We start from the raw sequence: 15,299 nt of genomic DNA on the forward strand, positions 1-15,299 counted from the left end.
GGCGGCCCGGTCCCCGCGCGCGGGCCGCGCGCCCCTAACCTGAACCCCAACCCCCTCATCAACGTGCGCGACCGGCTCTTCCACGCGCTGTTCTTCAAAATGGCTGTCACCTACTCGCGGCTCTTCCCGCCCGCCTTCCGCCGCCTCTTCGAGTTCTTCGTGCTGCTCAAGGTGACCGACCCCCGACCCCTGACCCCCGACCCCTGACCCCGGCGGCCTGCCCCCCACGCCTGGGTCGGGCCGGCCCTCTGGGGTCCTGATGGCTGCGACCTCTGACCCGGGGTGTTTCGGACGCGGTGCCGCCCTGGGCTGTCCGTCTCGGAAGCCCGAGGGGACCCTGTCACCGGTCGCTGCCCCGCCTTCCCCTGCCCGCGCCGGGCCCCCCCGCCGCCCTCCGACCGTGACCGTCCGCTCTGGCTCTGTCCCTAGCTGTGGGCCTCAGGCGGCGCCCGGGCTCCCCGGGAAGGAGGGCGCTGGGGCCACCGCGCTGGAGAAGCGCTGGCCGGCCGCCTGCATTCTGGGTCTCCCACCTGGAAAAGTGGCTGGGCACGGGGACGCCGATGCCGCTGGGCGAGCTTTTGCTTCCTTGTCTGCTGAGAGGGACGGGGCCAGTGAGTGCAGCTCCTGCTTTTGGGGTTCCGTGGAAGGAGCTATAGCCTGACCATTGGACAGACCTGGCGTGGGTCCTGGCCCCCGCCGCAGCCCCGGGGAGAGCCTCCTGGGGCCTGCAGTCGCTGTTACGGGGACCTGACGCGTCCCGGCGGGGGCTTGGCCTGTCTTCCTTCCCGTAGCCCCCAGAAGAGCTTGGTCATTTGCGCATCGTGTGGAGGGTTGTGGAGTCAGGGGTCCTTCATCCGGGTCCCTGGGGTTTTCAGGCGGTCTGACCTTGTGGACAGAAGCCGTCTGTGGGTGTGTTTTCCCTGGGACACTGCCTGCGTTCTGAAAGAAGCCACTGTGCCCCAGCCGGAGCTTGTCACTGCAAGCGCTGTGCCCAGTGATTGCTTCTCCTGCAGGTGCTTCCCGGTGGCCTCTGCCCTGGCCCCGCTGCTTCCTGCCTTGGGAATGACAAGCGTTGGGTCATCCCTGCAAGCCCCTGCTCATCTCCAGGCAGGTGGCACTGTCAGGACCAAAAACATCCCCAACACACACACTGAGCGAGTCTCTCCTCTTCTGGGGATGCCTGGTTGTGCGACTTCCAGAGTGGAACCCGAGTCCTGAGCTCTGGAGTGCAGAATCAGCCTGTGTCTCTTTCTTCCTGAGGCTGGGCCCAGCTGGTTGCCGAGTTCAAGGAAGCTCCGCTCCCCGCTTCCTGCTCGCGCTAAGGGCTGGGCTTCCGCAGGCTCTGTGGAGGGATGGCTCACTGCTTCCTGTGGGGCCGGTGCAGCTGAGTGCCTTGGCCCCCACACCCAGGCTGGGGTGCTGTTAGGAACCCCCAGGCTGTTGTCAGATTCTGGGGAGAGGTCGAAGCCAGGCCAGTGTTAGAGGTCCACCCTGCTGGCCTCCGTGTCCTTGTCTGGTTTTATGGCACCGAGGTCAAAAGGGCAGGTGGGTTGGACCTGGGACATCAGGCCCAGTGCCCAGTGCTGGCTACCAGCAGGTGTCCTTGGAGCAGAGAAACCCTGGCATGTGCTGCCTCTGGACATGGGTAGGTACCCATTCCTCTGCTGAGTGAGATGGACAGGGTGCCCCTGTCGGGGTCACTGGGGGGATTTTCACGGTGACTGTCTCTGTAGGAGGAGTTACCCATTCCCCTGAGATGGGACACCCTGAAGATTTTCCTGGCCGGGGCTCAGGCTCTGTGAGCCATCCCTGGGGAGGAAGGGGTAGCCCCACATGCTTGTCCCTTAGCATTCAAAGGGAGACAGCCAGCACTTCGCCCTGGCCTGTGAAGAGACAGGGAAAGCCTCCCGGGAGGCGGTGTGTTGGTATGCCTGAGAGCCCAGGCGGAGACTGGGGGAGCTCCTGGAGGGGGTGGGGGCGCGGCCTGGAGTCTGGTGTCTGACCTGGCCTCTGTGCTTCTCATATGGGGCTGTGTGATGCAGCGCTGACTGTCAGACCTGGAGACATGGTGCAAAGCGGGGCTGGGGGGTGAAGGACTGGGTGTCCAGGCAGCAGGATTGCGGACAGGACGCCAGCGCAGGGGTCGGGTGGTGGAGCACCCTGAGTGCGTGGAGCAGCTGGGCAAGACTGTGAGGCAGAGGGTGATGGGGTGGGTGACACAGGGCCAGAGTGAGGGGCTGCTTCGCGTGGCTGCTAGAGGTCTTGGGAAGGGAGGACGCAAGGGTGTGAGGTGAGCATGGCTGGGTGCTATTGCTTACAACCGTGTAGAGGGGAAATTGAGGCAGGGCAGAAGGCAGGTTACCTGGGGTAGGGCCACTGAGAGCTGCTGGAGCCAGCACCAGGGCTATGTCTGAGTCACAGTTGAGTCCTTGAGCTCTCAAGTCACATCCCTTGTCCTTGAAGGACTGGTCACCAGGACTTGTACTGGATGTTCGAGCATCCAGCTGATGTCTGCAGACTGCTTGTGGAGGAGTCTGTTGGGGGCCCGAGGGACGCCCTGGGACTGTGCCCTCTCACCTGCAACTGCAGGCCACGGAAATGTGTCCACAGGAAGTTCTGGCCACCCCCTGGCTTGGTATCACTCAGCACCCTCAGGTGTTGCTGGTGGCCAGTGCCATCCTTTGCTCTGGTGCATGTCCAAGGCATACCTCCTCCTGGCCTGGAGGGTAGAGTGCAGCTACCAGGCTCCCAAAGAAGGCCTGGATGACCCCATGCTCCATCTCACACTGGCCTCACTTGCCCAGAAGGCTGAGCAAAGGGACCGAGCTCAGCTCTGCTGCCAGCTCCTTGGGACAGGCTCCTGCCATGTTCTTAGTTCTAGGTACCTCACCATCCACAGCTGGGTGGCTCCTGTCTCTTGTCCTGTCTCAATCATCCGCTGTCCTGAGGTCTCATATTTGTGAGGTCTCAGGCTGCAAGAGATGGAAACTCAGTTCCTGTTGGCCCAGGAAGCGATTTCGCAGCTCCCAGCTGAGGAGCTTGTTGGGGCTCAGCCCAGCATTGGGTGTGGTGGGGTCCAGGCTTTCAGCAGCAAGCGCAGCCCCGGGCTGTTCAGATCATAGCTGCTGTGGTGGCCGGGGGCTGAGCTGTGTGCTAACCAGCCCTGTGCCCAGCCGCTGAGTGGATGGCAGGCGGGCGGTGAGCACCCGAGGGCGGGATGGGGTTCCGGGTTCCGGGATCTTCTCGCTGTATGCTTACTGCACCCTGCACCTCTGGTCACTGTCACCAGGCTGGGTGGGCCTGTGCTCTGGCAGACCCTCCCCGGAGAGCCTACAGCTTGGTGTGGTGGGCGTGTGGAGTGTTAGTGCGGTCATGCTGCAACCTGGCTGAGTGCCACTGGCTCCCTGGCACCCATCTTTTCCCCAAGGACATCCTGCTGTGCTGGCAGGCCCTGTGAGTGGGGTGGGCCACCTGTGGACACGCGTCCTGCCAGGCAGGGCAGTCTCCCCACAGTGCGTGCACAGAGCTGGGGGTGGGGAGGGTGTCCTGGGCACTCAGTGCTGAACAGCGTCCCTGGCCCCCACCTGCTCCATGCCAGGAGTAGCTCCGGTTGTGACAATCACCAGTGTCCCCACATAGTGCAGTGCCCCTGAGGGCAGAGTCATCCTAAGAGTGGCTGCTGTCCCATTTTACAGATGAGGAAGCCACGTGTCCCAGGCAGAGCAACCTGGCCCTGCCATGGATGCCCGGCCCACTAAGGTGTTCAGCTGTGTCCTGGGCACCTCTGCAGGCCCTGCAGAGGTGGCGCTGTTTTTAGCTGGTGAGATCAGGGGCTTTGAGGACACCTCAGGACAGAATGTAAGGCAGGACACTGAGTGAGGCTGAGGTGGGAACGTGGGCTTGGTGCTGTGGGATGGCGGAGATGGTGCCGATGGCCCTTTCCCACCTGGGGGCTACAGAAGAGAGGAAGGGCCCAGCCCCCAGGCCTCCCTGTACCCCAAGGCCAGGCAGCCTTTCCTGGCTGGAGAGCCTGTCAGGACACAGGACAGGGGTCTCCCAGAGTCCTCCCTTGCTCTGTCTGCCTGGGGCTCAGCCCCCACTGACTGCTTTGTCTCCCCAGGCCCTGTTCGTACTCTTTGTGCTGGCCTATATCCACATCGTCTTCTCACGCTCGCCTGTCAACTGCCTGGAGCACGTGCGGGACAAGTGGCCACGCGAGGGTGTGCTGCGCGTGGAGGTGCGGCACAACTCCAGCCGCGCACCGGTCTTCCTGCAGTTCTGTGACAGCAGCACCCAGGCTGGCTTCCCTGGCCTGGCTGTAGAGCCCAGCAGCTTAGAGCTGGAAGAGGAGGAGGAGGAGGAGGAGCTGACCATGGAGATGTTTGGGAACAGCTCAGTCAAGGTGAGCCGAGTCTGGAGGCCCAAGGTGTGGCCCTTGGTGGCCTCACCTGGTGGAGGCCGATCTCGAGAGGAGAGCTGAGCACCTGCGAGGGGACTGGGTCCGGGGCTTTCCCTGATGTCACCTAGAGATGGGCCAGGGCATGGCTGCGGGGGGCTGTGCAGTCTCAGGCACTAGTGGGCCCCTCTGCTTTGGGGTCCTGGCCCTGCCCCCATCCCCAGCTGGTGGCCACCTGTGGTGATGGGCTTGGTGTTAGGCGGGGTCCTGACCAAGGCAGGAGGCCCAGGAGTTGGCTTAGAGGTGACAGATATCCTAGCAGCTCCAGGACCCCGTCCCCCAGGCCTGGCTGAGTACCCCTGGGCAAGCTGATGCCTTGTCCCTGGTCGCCCGCAGTTTGAGCTGGATATAGAGCCCAAGGTGTTCAAGCCACCCACTGGCACTGAGGCCCTGAATGACAGCCAAGAGTTCCCCTTCCCTGAGACACCCAGCAAAGGTACGGGGGTGCCCAGCTGTGCAGGGGGGGTGCTGAGCACCTCCCAGTCCCCCTGATCAGCCTGTCCCCACAGTGTGGCCGCAGGACGAGTACATTGTGGAGTACTCTCTGGAGTACGGCTTTCTGCGGCTGTCACAGGCCACACGACAGCGCCTCAGCATCCCTGTCATGGTGGTCACTCTGGGTGAGCCTGGCGCCCTCCAAGGGACTCCTACCGCTGTCGGTGGGTGGGGGGGCAAGCCCCCAGCTGCCCTCCCTGACTTCTGCACCTGCCCTACAGACCCCACACGGGACCAGTGCTTCGGAGACCGCTTCAGCCGCTTGCTGCTGGATGAGTTCCTGGGCTATGATGACATCCTTATGTCCAGCGTGAAAGGCCTGGCTGAGAACGAGGAGAACAAGGGTGGGGCCCGGTCTGGCCCGTAGCAATGGGGTCCAGGGCTCTGGGGGTCGGTGGTCAGGGTCGGGGCACCGCTCACCACCTCCCCTACAGGCTTCCTGCGGAACGTGGTGTCGGGGGAGCACTACCGCTTCGTTAGCATGTGGATGGCGCGCACGTCCTACCTGGCTGCCTTCGTCATCATGGTCATCTTCGTGAGTGCCTTGCTGGGGGCAGGGTGGGCTGGAGCGGGGCTCCCGTGGGCACCCCTGACCGTCACCTCTCGGCCACCCGCCCCCTGCAGACCCTCAGCGTGTCCATGCTGCTGCGCTACTCGCACCACCAGATCTTCGTCTTCATCGGTGAGTCCCGGCTGGCTGTGGGGGTGTGGGGTGGGCTGGCACCCGGGCTCTCACAGGTGGCCCCGTGTCCTGTGCCCGCAGTGGACCTGCTGCAGATGCTGGAGATGAACATGGCCATCGCCTTCCCTGCAGCGCCCCTGCTCACCGTCATCCTGGCCCTTGTTGGTGAGGACTCTGCCCGCCTCCCTCACCCACACCCCACTCTGCCTCCTCTCCAACACAGCCCTGTGTCCCCACAGGGATGGAAGCCATCATGTCCGAGTTCTTCAATGACACCACCACGGCCTTCTACATCATCCTGATTGTATGGCTGGCTGACCAGTACGACGCCATCTGCTGCCACACGAACACCAGCAAGCGCCACTGGCTGAGGTGAGCTGGCGGGTGGTGGCTCAGGGTCAGTACGAGGACCCAGGTCGGGTACAGCTGGGTTTCACATTCGTGCCCTGCCTGCAGGTTCTTCTATCTGTACCACTTCGCCTTCTATGCCTACCACTATCGCTTCAACGGGCAGTACAGCAGTCTGGCCCTGGTCACCTCCTGGCTCTTCATCCAGGTGAGGCCCTGGGGGGCCTTAGGTCGTCAGCTGGTGGTAAAAGGGGAGCCAGAGATCATGAGAAAGGCCCAGAGGAGGGTGGGAAGCCCTTTGAGAAGGACCGAGATTCCCGGTGACCTGGGCAGCTTGAAGTGTCCCTGGTACTGAGCGGCGGAGTGGCCAGAGTCTGGCAAGCTTTGGGTGCGGGCAGCCTCCCTGGTTCAGGAATGCGCGGCACTGCGGCCCCGGGTGTGGGCGGCCCCTCATTTCAGCTCTGCACCCAGCTCCTGGGCAGAGCAGGGGCGGGGCCTGCCTTTCTGGTTCTGGGCTCCCTGGCCTGCCTAACTCCCTCGCTCCGGTCTCCCCCACCCCCAGCATTCCATGATCTACTTCTTCCACCACTACGAGCTTCCTGCTATCCTGCAGCAGATCCGCATCCAGGAGATGCTGCTGCAGACCCCGCCGCTGGGCCCTGGAACCCCCACGGTGCTACCAGATGACCTGAACAACAATTCGGGCACCCCTGCCACCTCCTCTGACCCTGCCGGCCAGCCCCTTGCCCTGGGTCCTGGCACAGCTGGAGCCGGTGGGGCACCTGGTCCTGGGCCTGTTGTACCCAGCACCTTGGGGACCATGGCTGCCTCAGTGGCTGCAGCGGCTGGGGGTGACCTGGGCTGGATGGCCGAGACTGCCGCCATCATCACTGACGCCTCCTTCCTGTCTAGCCTGGGCGCCTCACTCTTGGAGCGGCGACCTGCCGGACCCTTGAGCCCCAGTGGGGGCCTTCCCCGCACCCCCCAGGACAGTGCCCCCCAGAGCGACTCCTTGGCACCCGACACAACCTCCCCAGTAGCCACCGGAGGTGGGCCCGCCCCCGCACCCAGGACCCCAGCTGACTTGCCCTCTGAGGTTGGGTCCTGAGCTTGGCTGCTGCCACCTGTCCCCGGTCCCAGCTGGCGGGCGTGACCTCATGGTGGGAAGGCAGTCCCCGATGTGGCCGGGCCCTCCCCCCTCCCCGACTGCCCGCCTGTGCAGTGGCGGTGGCCGTGACGTCAGTCAGGTTTGGGAGGGCCGGCCTCCCCTGGTGCGCCGGCCAAGCGTGTCCTGTTAGAAAGTTGTGTGTGGCGGTCTGCAGGGAGAGGGAGCGGCGCCGAAGGCTCTAGAGGGGCTTGGTGGGACGTGGGCACCGTCCTGGGGCAGGGCTCAGCCACAGGTGACAGGTGGGGGGGGAGCGGCTGTGTTGGGCCATGGGGCTCAGCCAGCCCGGCTGCCAGGTGCTCCCCACGCAGTGCCTTCTCCTCGGCCGCCCCTTCCTGTGCCCTACAGCTTGGGGTCCCCAGGCGTGGCGCTGTGCCGCGGATCCGGCAAGGGCCCAGGTACCAGTGTCATAAGCCAGGCGCGCAGGGTGGCAGCGGGAACCAGGCGCTCGGTGAGGATGGGAGCGCGTTCATTCCACTCTATTTAATTGCAGTGTACAGAGTTGTGTTTGTATATGGAATAAACTGTCCATGGACAGCGTCTGGTCTGCTCCTGCGCACGGGCGGGGTGGCATTCACCGCGCGTCCTCGGGGACCGTTGCGGCCTGGAGCAGTCGCAGTGGCCTGTGGCCGGCACCATCCCTGAGCTGGGCCCTGAGCTCGCCGCGCCGCAGGAGGGCCTGGCGCAGCCGCTCGCGCACAGTCTCGATGTGCCGCTCCAGCTCTTCCAGCTCTCCAGGCCGCGGCGTGGGCGACCCTCCATTGGGGCACAGCCAGACGGGGCCCTCGGGCGGCCCGGGCTCCCTGTCCTGGGCCGCAGCCACTGCTGGCTCCAGCAGGAAGCGCACACGACGGCGCTCGGTGCCCACAGCCCGGCGCACGCGTTTCCAGCGCCTGGGGCTTTTGGGGTCAGCCATTGTGGCCTGCCGCTGCTCCCCTGGGCCACTGAGGACGGGGGACTGAGCTAGGCAAGGTCCCAAGGCACCTACTCCTCACCCCATTTCTGCCCAGGTCCTTTTGGAGGACTGGAGTGCGTCAAGGACCTCCCCGAGTCCCCACTCACCTGGACTCCACCTCCAGCTTCTGCACCGGAAGTCGCTCCGTGTTGAGCGCGCGGTGGATTTTCTAGATCCCAGACAGCCCCGGGTTGGTGGCGCGCAGCGACGGCAACATTGCCCTGCCCGCGCCCCCAGCACCCCCACAGCCGCCCACCTGGCTGGTGTGCAGCCAGTACTGCAGACGGTTGCCCCTGCGGATGCGCGGCAGCACCAGGTGATAGAAGACGTGCTCGCCCAGCGAGCTGAGCACAGCGCTGCCAAGGCCCAGGCAGAGCAGCAGAAAGAGGCCAGAGAAGTGGTAGATGCCCATCTGGAGAGTCTAGGGGGGCACAGAAGACAGGGGCTGTGCACCACGCGGGGAGGCGGGGGCCCCGGGCTGGGCTGGACCCGCGGTATCCTGGAGGGGGCGCTGGAGCTGCGGTTTTGTAGGACGAGTAGTGCTCACAAAGGCAGAGCAGTGACCATTTTGGGAATGACACGAAGTTGGGCGCCTCAGACAAGGCTCCGGGGCCCCCATGCCTGCCACCAGCCCTGTGCCCAGGGCCCTGGCCCACCTCTGTAACCGCGAAGACCCGCTTCCCGCAAGGCACCATCTTGTACCACTTGTCGTGCAGCAGGTCGATGAAGCCCGAGGACTTGTAGCGGCTGATGAACTCGGACAGGTTGGAGGTGAGGGGTGAGTTTTGGGGCAGTCCGATGCCGTAGCCTGAGGGAGGCCAGGGCCGCGGGATGAGACATGGGGTTGGGGGAGCCTCGCACCTGCCCAGGCCGCCTCGCGCCCCCTCAGGCTCCCTCACCCTCAATGGCGAAGGGCTTGCCCACCGTCAGCAGCTTGCAGTCGGGGTCGATGGACACCTCGTAGTCCAGGAGTGACTTGTCCATGATGAAGGCGTTGAGCTTTGGGGGGTCGCTCCTGCAGGATCCCCGAAGGGTGAGTGGTGGACGAGGCCCCGCCCCGAGGCCCCGCCCCGAGGCTCCACCCAGGCTCACGTGAGCATGGCGACTCCCCCTGGCGTGGTGGGCGCGCTGTGGCGCCGCATGTGCGCGTGCATCTCGGGGAAGCTGGCCTTTATGTAGGCCTCGGCGCTGCTCTCCCATACCGTGCCAAAGCGGAAGCCCTGCGGCGGTTGGTGCAGCTGTAGAGGGCGCGGGGGATGCCTTCAGTTGGAGTCAGGACATCACCAACACCCCCCCCCCACACACACACACACACGGGCTTGTGCCCCAGCGTCACAGCCACCCAGTCCCCAGGCCCTGGCCCTGTCCTGAACACTTGCGTGTACATCTCACCACCTTTGCGTGTACATCTCACCACCTCGCCATCTCCCCTGGGCTCCCTGAGGGTGCCCTGAGAGCCCCCAAACACACACCATTCAGACCACCCCTGCATCCCGGGGCAGCCCAACGTCCTGACACCAAGCGCGATCCCCAGTTTGATCCGATCCCCAGTTTGAGCTGCCGCCATATACCCCTGCACCCCTCCCACCCTCTGGCTCAGGCATCCACCATGCTGAAGCAGCCGAGTCGCCCTGCCCTGGTTTCCCTCTGCTGACCCCTGGCCTCTTCTCCAGGAAGCCAAGGAATGAGATTTGTGCTAAAAGTAAAAGTCCCCATCCAGCTGGGCATGGTGGCACATGCCTGTAATCCCAGCACTCAGGAGGCTGAGGTAGAAGGACTGTTGCAAGTCTAAGACCAGCCTGGGCCACAGTGAGCTCAAGGCCAGCCTGAACTGCACAAGGAGACCGTCTCAAAAAAGACAAAAAAAAATTACTGGGTGTGGTAGCGCACATCTGTAATCCCAGCACTTGGGAGGCTGAGGCAAGAGGATTGATGCAAGTTTGAGGCTAGCCTGGGCTACAAAGTGAGTTGAAGACCAGCCTGAACAACATAGTGAAACCCTGTCTCAAAAAGACAAAACAGGGCTAGGGATATAGCTCAGTGGTATGTGTCTGCCTGGCAAGCCCAAGGTCCTGAGTTTGATTCCCAGTACCAAAAAGAAAAAAAAAAAAAAAAAGACAAAAGTCTCCATCTGGCCAGATGTGATGTCCCAGGCCTGTCATGCCGGTGCTCTGGAAGGCTGAGACAGGAAGATCACAAGCCAGCCTGGGCAATTTAACAACTTGTGAGATCCTGTCTCAAAATTTTAAAATAAAAAGGTCTGAGGATGTAGCTCAGGGGTAGAGCATCCCTGGGTTCCATCCCTAGTAGCACAAAAGTACAAACATGGCACATGCCTGTCATCCCAACACTGGGGAGGCTGAGGCAGGAGAATCACTGTGAGTCTCAGGCCGATCTGGGCTAAATAGTGAGTTCAAGACCAGTCTGAAGTACATAGTACAACCTTGTTTCAAAAAAAAGAGCTGGGCATGGTGGCACAGCTATACTCCTGGCATTGGACAGGCTGAGACAGGAGGATCACTGTGAGTTCAAGCCAGCCTGGGCACATAGTGGGACCCTGTCTCGAAGAAACAGCAAAGGAAAAGAAAAAAGAAACATCCTACAGCAGTACCTCAATGCCACAGACTTCAGATTTAAACAGACTGCTGGGGTGGGGGACAACAGGAAAACAGGGCCCTGATGAAGTTCCCCCGGAACAGTCACAGGTGAGACCACAGAGTCTGGGACTTATTTCAAAATAACTCACTGGTACTCACTTTGGCAAAACGTATACAAAACAATGTGCTGGTGGGTGCAGGCACAATGTGCAGGTAGTTAGGGGTTGACTTGGGAGCTTTGCAAAGCATCATGGGGTTCACTGGGCAGATTCTAGAGTATTTGAAATTGTCATTAAAAAGAAAATCTGTGTTTGGTTCACTTGTCACCTCAAGAACTGGGAGGCTGAGGCAGGAGGATCACAAATTCAAACATGGCCTGGACAACGTAGCAAGACCCTGTCTCAAAATAAAAAATAAAAAGGGCTGGGCATAGTGCGGAATACCTATAGTCCCAGCACTCTGGAGGCTGAGGCAGGGGGATTGTCACAAGTTTCAAGGCCAACCTGTACTACAGAGTGAGACCCTATCTTAAACAAACAAAGGCTAAGGATGTTGTGTGCAGAGGCCTTGGGTTCCAGCCCTATTAGCGGAAAAATAAAAAAGTAGACCAGGGCTCATCCCTCCTCTGCCCTCAGCCCTGCATGGCTCCCACCTACCTTGGGGTCAAAGCCCGAGTGCTCCCCGCAGCCCATAGGGCCCTGTAGAACCAGTCCTATCACTTCCCCACCTCCTCTCCTTCTGTGCCCCTTGATTCCTCTACTCCAGCCACAAGGGCTGCTTGCTGCTCCTGTTCCGCACCAGGCTCTATCCTCTCCCAGGGGCTTTGCACAGCTGTGCCTCTGCCTTGCTCCAGACACCCACATGCCCATTTTGTGAAGTATTGTGGGGGGGTCAAGGAGACCTATGTGAGTGACTTTTTTCTAGTTTTAGGTCTTTGTTTTTTTTTTTTTTTTTTTTTGAGACAGGGTCTCCACATGTAACCTGTGCTGGCCTTGAACTCTAGGTGATCCTCCTGCCTCAGCCTCCTGAGTGCTGGAATAACACAGGCTGTCCACAGAGTGGGACACACGCTAGGCGCAGGGTGTGGTCCAGGGGCAGAGTGCTGGCTTAGCTTGCCTCACGCCTTGACCACCCCCGGTGCAGCCCGTGCCCTCCAGCCCGCCCACCTTGGGGTCGTGGATGCCTGACAGCTCCTCGAACGTCTTGTCCCCGACCATGACGGCGGCCAGATTGGCCGTGTAGCTGGACAGCACGAGCAGGCAGAAGATGGCCCAGAGGTTCATGAGGAAGCGCCCAGTGGGGCACTTGGGAGTCTTGCTGGACACGGTGCGGCCGAAGAGGATGGCATAGCAGAGATTGAGCGCCGAGGAGTAGGAGAAGACCGTGCTGCGGTTGCGGCCGCGCGGCGTGAGGCCGTAGGGGCTGCGCCATTCGTACAGGGTGAGGAAGAGTGCGGTGAGGTGCAGGGCCGCGAAGACGCCCAGCCACATGGTCCAGTGCAGCGGCCACATGAAGGCGCCGATGGGCGAGGCCGTATCGCGCATGCGCACCATGATGCCCAGGCTGGTGGAGAAGAAGGGGCTTGTGAAGTCCACCACGCGGGAGCGCGCGGAGTTGATGCTGAAGCTGGTGACCGCCATGTGCGCCGTGCCGGCCAGCAGGTCGCCCACCAGCCCGGTCCAGCGGCCGTCCCGCAGGGCGCCATATTTGCCGTCACCTACGATGTACAGCTCGAAGTCAAAGGGCGTATCCTCGGCCAGCCGCTCCAGCAGGTCCATGCAGTAGCCGTAGCAGCACTTGCGCAGGGCGCGCGGTGCTGAGCCATTGGCCAGTGCGGCGAACAGTGTGTCCAGTGTCGCCGAGTTGTTGGTACCTGGGTCCAGGCACAGATGCCCGGCTGGGCACTGCCCGTCTTCATCAGGCTCCCGGGCAAACACAAATGGGTGCTCTATCAGCGTCACTACGCGAAGCTTGGACCGGGCCCGGGTGCCTGGCGGGGGCAGGGGGCGCGCAGCCACCACGCCTGGCTCCAGGTCCAGACGCCCATCCCGCCAGTTGCCCACAGTGGCCCAGGCCGGGACGCCCATCGGGTCCTGGCGTAGACTCCACACCCTGAACCGCCGTGACATGTGCACTTGCGAGGTGGCCGTCACCCACACTGGCCCCGTGAGGCCCTGGAAGGATGTGTTGGCCAGGAACCTGGGGTGAGTGGGCAGGGTCACACTGGCATCTCAAACTGGGCATCCTGGTCCCCACAGTGGGGACCACAGTTCTCCATCCCCTCTCTCGCCTGTATGGGGGTGGTCAGTGGGCCACCAATCTCCATGGACTGAAGACTATCTACACAGGGGCAGTCACACTGAGAGGACACTGACTGGCCCTGACTTTTTCTTTTTGAGACAGTGTCTCACCTTGTAGTTCAGGCTGGCCTTGAACCCACTATGTAGCCCCAGGCTAGCTCAGAGCGATCCTTCTGCCTCAGCCTCCTGAGTGCTGGGATTACAAGCTTGCACCACCACAGCCAGCATGATCTTTTATTTTGAAACAGGGTCTCGCTAAATCACTCAGTTGCCCAGGCTGGCCTCAAACTTGCAATCCTCCTGTGTAGCCTCCCAAGGAGCTGGGATGATAATGTGGTGACACCTGGCCCTCATGTTGCTTTTTGTGACCCAAGGGCAGAGATGGCTGGATAATGGGGGTCTGGATGCCCTCCCAGGCAGACCTGTACTCACCTTGCCAACAAGCGCCCCCGGGACTCTGGTCCTGCCAGCTGGGGGTTGTCACAGCTGATGGCAGTCGGGAGCAGGGCACGTTCTGGCTGCACTTGGGCAGCACTGCCCATTGCCTGGGCCACCAGCTCCACAGCGTCGTGGATGGTGGCCTCCAGCGGAGGCCGGGCCACCTCACCCAGTGCCAGCAGCCCGAGTGGCAGACTGGCTGTGGCTGTGGGCAGTGCTTCTGGGGACAGCGGTGTGCCCAGGAGCCAGCGGGGACCGGGTGGCGCAGCCTTCAGCACCTGGCTGGCATGGACAGCATCACAGCCCAAGAGGACGACCGTGGAGGCCGGCGTGTCCCCTCCCATGGGTGTCCCCAAAGCGGCCAGGCGTGCCCCCAGCCCTGTGTCCCTAGCGTCTGGCCGGCTCAGGTCTAGCACGAGCCTTGGGGCCCGGCCAGCCCGGCTTGTCCACAGGGCCACCAGGCTGCTGGGGTCACGGATGCGGCACAGTGCCAGGCCCACGTCCTCCCAGGCATGTGCCTGCAGCACGGCCGCCAGCACATCCAGCAGTGTCTCCAGGGGGCTGGCCCAGTCCAGCTGCAGGTGGAACGGCGTCTGGGAAGCAGGTGGGCACAGTTAGGGTCGGTGACCTCCACCCAAACCCAGATCCTCTGCCCTTCCCCTGTGGAGACTTCCCCACCCTCCAGGCAGAATCCCAGCCCCCCTTCTGAACGCCCGGCCTTGGGCCACTCCCTCCGTCCCAGTCTTGATCCTGCCCAGCCCCCTCCTGCCTGGGAGCCCTCCAGGGCTGAGGGTCACCGCTGCGAGAGGACAGCCCGAATGCTGCCCTCAAGCGCACAGCAATCCTGAGCACTTCTGGAGGACTCTTCCTGCCAGGCCAGCAAGGCTGGGGGCCCCTCTGCCCAGCGCGCAGGGACCTGCTCTCAGCAAGGGGACGGTTTATCCAATACTCAAGTGGACAGAGTGTTGCTCCTGGGTGGGGACATGCCGGGAGGTTGAGGGCGGGTGATGCAGCTCTGTCTCAGGCAGGGGTCCCAGGCCCCTCTCAGGGAGAGGCTGCAGAGTCCCAAGCCCAGGCAACGCAGCCCAGTGCAATGCAGTTCCCGTGGTTAGCTGCAGAGGGCGCCATAGGCCAGGGTTTGGGTCCCCTATCATTTCCCCAGACCCCAGGTGGTGGTTGGGGGAGGCGACAGAGGATCCCAGGACTCTGCCCGTGAGCGAGGGGCCGTGGAAAGAAGGGAAGTGGGTGGGGCTTGGAGTAAGGGGGCCTCAGCCCCCCGAATGAGCCGGGCAGTGGATCTCTCCTTTTTGGCCTTGGTTGGGGTATCTGTCTTGGGGCTAGTGTCCCTGTTGGGGTCCTGCCTTCCTGTTCCCAAATCTGGGCCTGGGGTGGGGTCCTGAAGTGATTTATTCCCAGGACACGCAGAGGAGGCAAATGGAGGTGTGGGAATGGCAGTTCGCCCTGGGGACCCAAGGGGCCCTCGAGGCTGTAGGGTAGGAGAATCATCAGGGAGGGGCCCTAGAAGGCCTAGAGAGGCCGGGACCCGCTCAGCCGCAAACTGCACCCTCTGGAGAGGAGGGGGACCTTTCTGCCTTCCCACACAAGGGCAGGACCTGGGGGGCGGGCTGGGGACCGCACGGAAGACCCGGGAGTGCCCACAGCGGCGCGCACAGGCACCCCCTGGGGTCCTCGGGTGCATTGGATGCGCGCATCCTGGGCACCCCGGGCCCGGGCGCCTGGGTCCGCACTTCTGCGCCTGCCCGGGGGCACCCGGCGTCCGGCGAATCGGGTCCCTCGCACCCCGAGGGAGCCCCGGAACCTCCCGCAACCCCGGGCCCCGTCCCCGCGCGTCCTGGGCGCGCC

At 62.8% G+C, this 15,299-nt stretch overlaps 2 protein-coding genes across 2 annotated transcripts; one reads left to right on the top strand and one right to left on the bottom strand.

Moving 5' to 3' along the window:
* Positions 1 to 4,346: 4,346 nt before the first annotated feature.
* Positions 4,347 to 7,686, top strand: Tmem259 (transmembrane protein 259; the record flags this gene model as incomplete). Its single annotated transcript, XM_013505103.1, is given in 10 exon segments — positions 4,347 to 4,402; positions 4,793 to 4,892; positions 4,966 to 5,076; positions 5,173 to 5,295; positions 5,386 to 5,486; positions 5,576 to 5,633; positions 5,715 to 5,798; positions 5,873 to 6,005; positions 6,090 to 6,189; positions 6,544 to 7,686. Coding segments are annotated over 10 exon segments (1,412 nt in total), but the record flags the coding sequence as incomplete, so codon positions are not given.
* Positions 7,647 to 14,035, bottom strand: Grin3b (glutamate receptor, ionotropic, N-methyl-D-aspartate 3B; the record flags this gene model as incomplete). Its single annotated transcript, XM_013505060.1, has 8 exons — positions 7,647 to 8,090; positions 8,209 to 8,270; positions 8,358 to 8,522; positions 8,758 to 8,909; positions 9,001 to 9,116; positions 9,194 to 9,339; positions 11,865 to 12,897; positions 13,431 to 14,035. Coding segments are annotated over 8 exons (2,649 nt in total), but the record flags the coding sequence as incomplete, so codon positions are not given.
* Positions 14,036 to 15,299: the final 1,264 nt, after the last annotated feature.

The sequence above is a fragment of the Chinchilla lanigera genome, unplaced genomic scaffold (assembly GCF_000276665.1).
Source record: "Chinchilla lanigera isolate Chin_1 unplaced genomic scaffold, ChiLan1.0 scaffold00094, whole genome shotgun sequence".
In the NCBI taxonomy this organism is placed as follows: domain Eukaryota; kingdom Metazoa; phylum Chordata; class Mammalia; order Rodentia; family Chinchillidae; genus Chinchilla; species Chinchilla lanigera.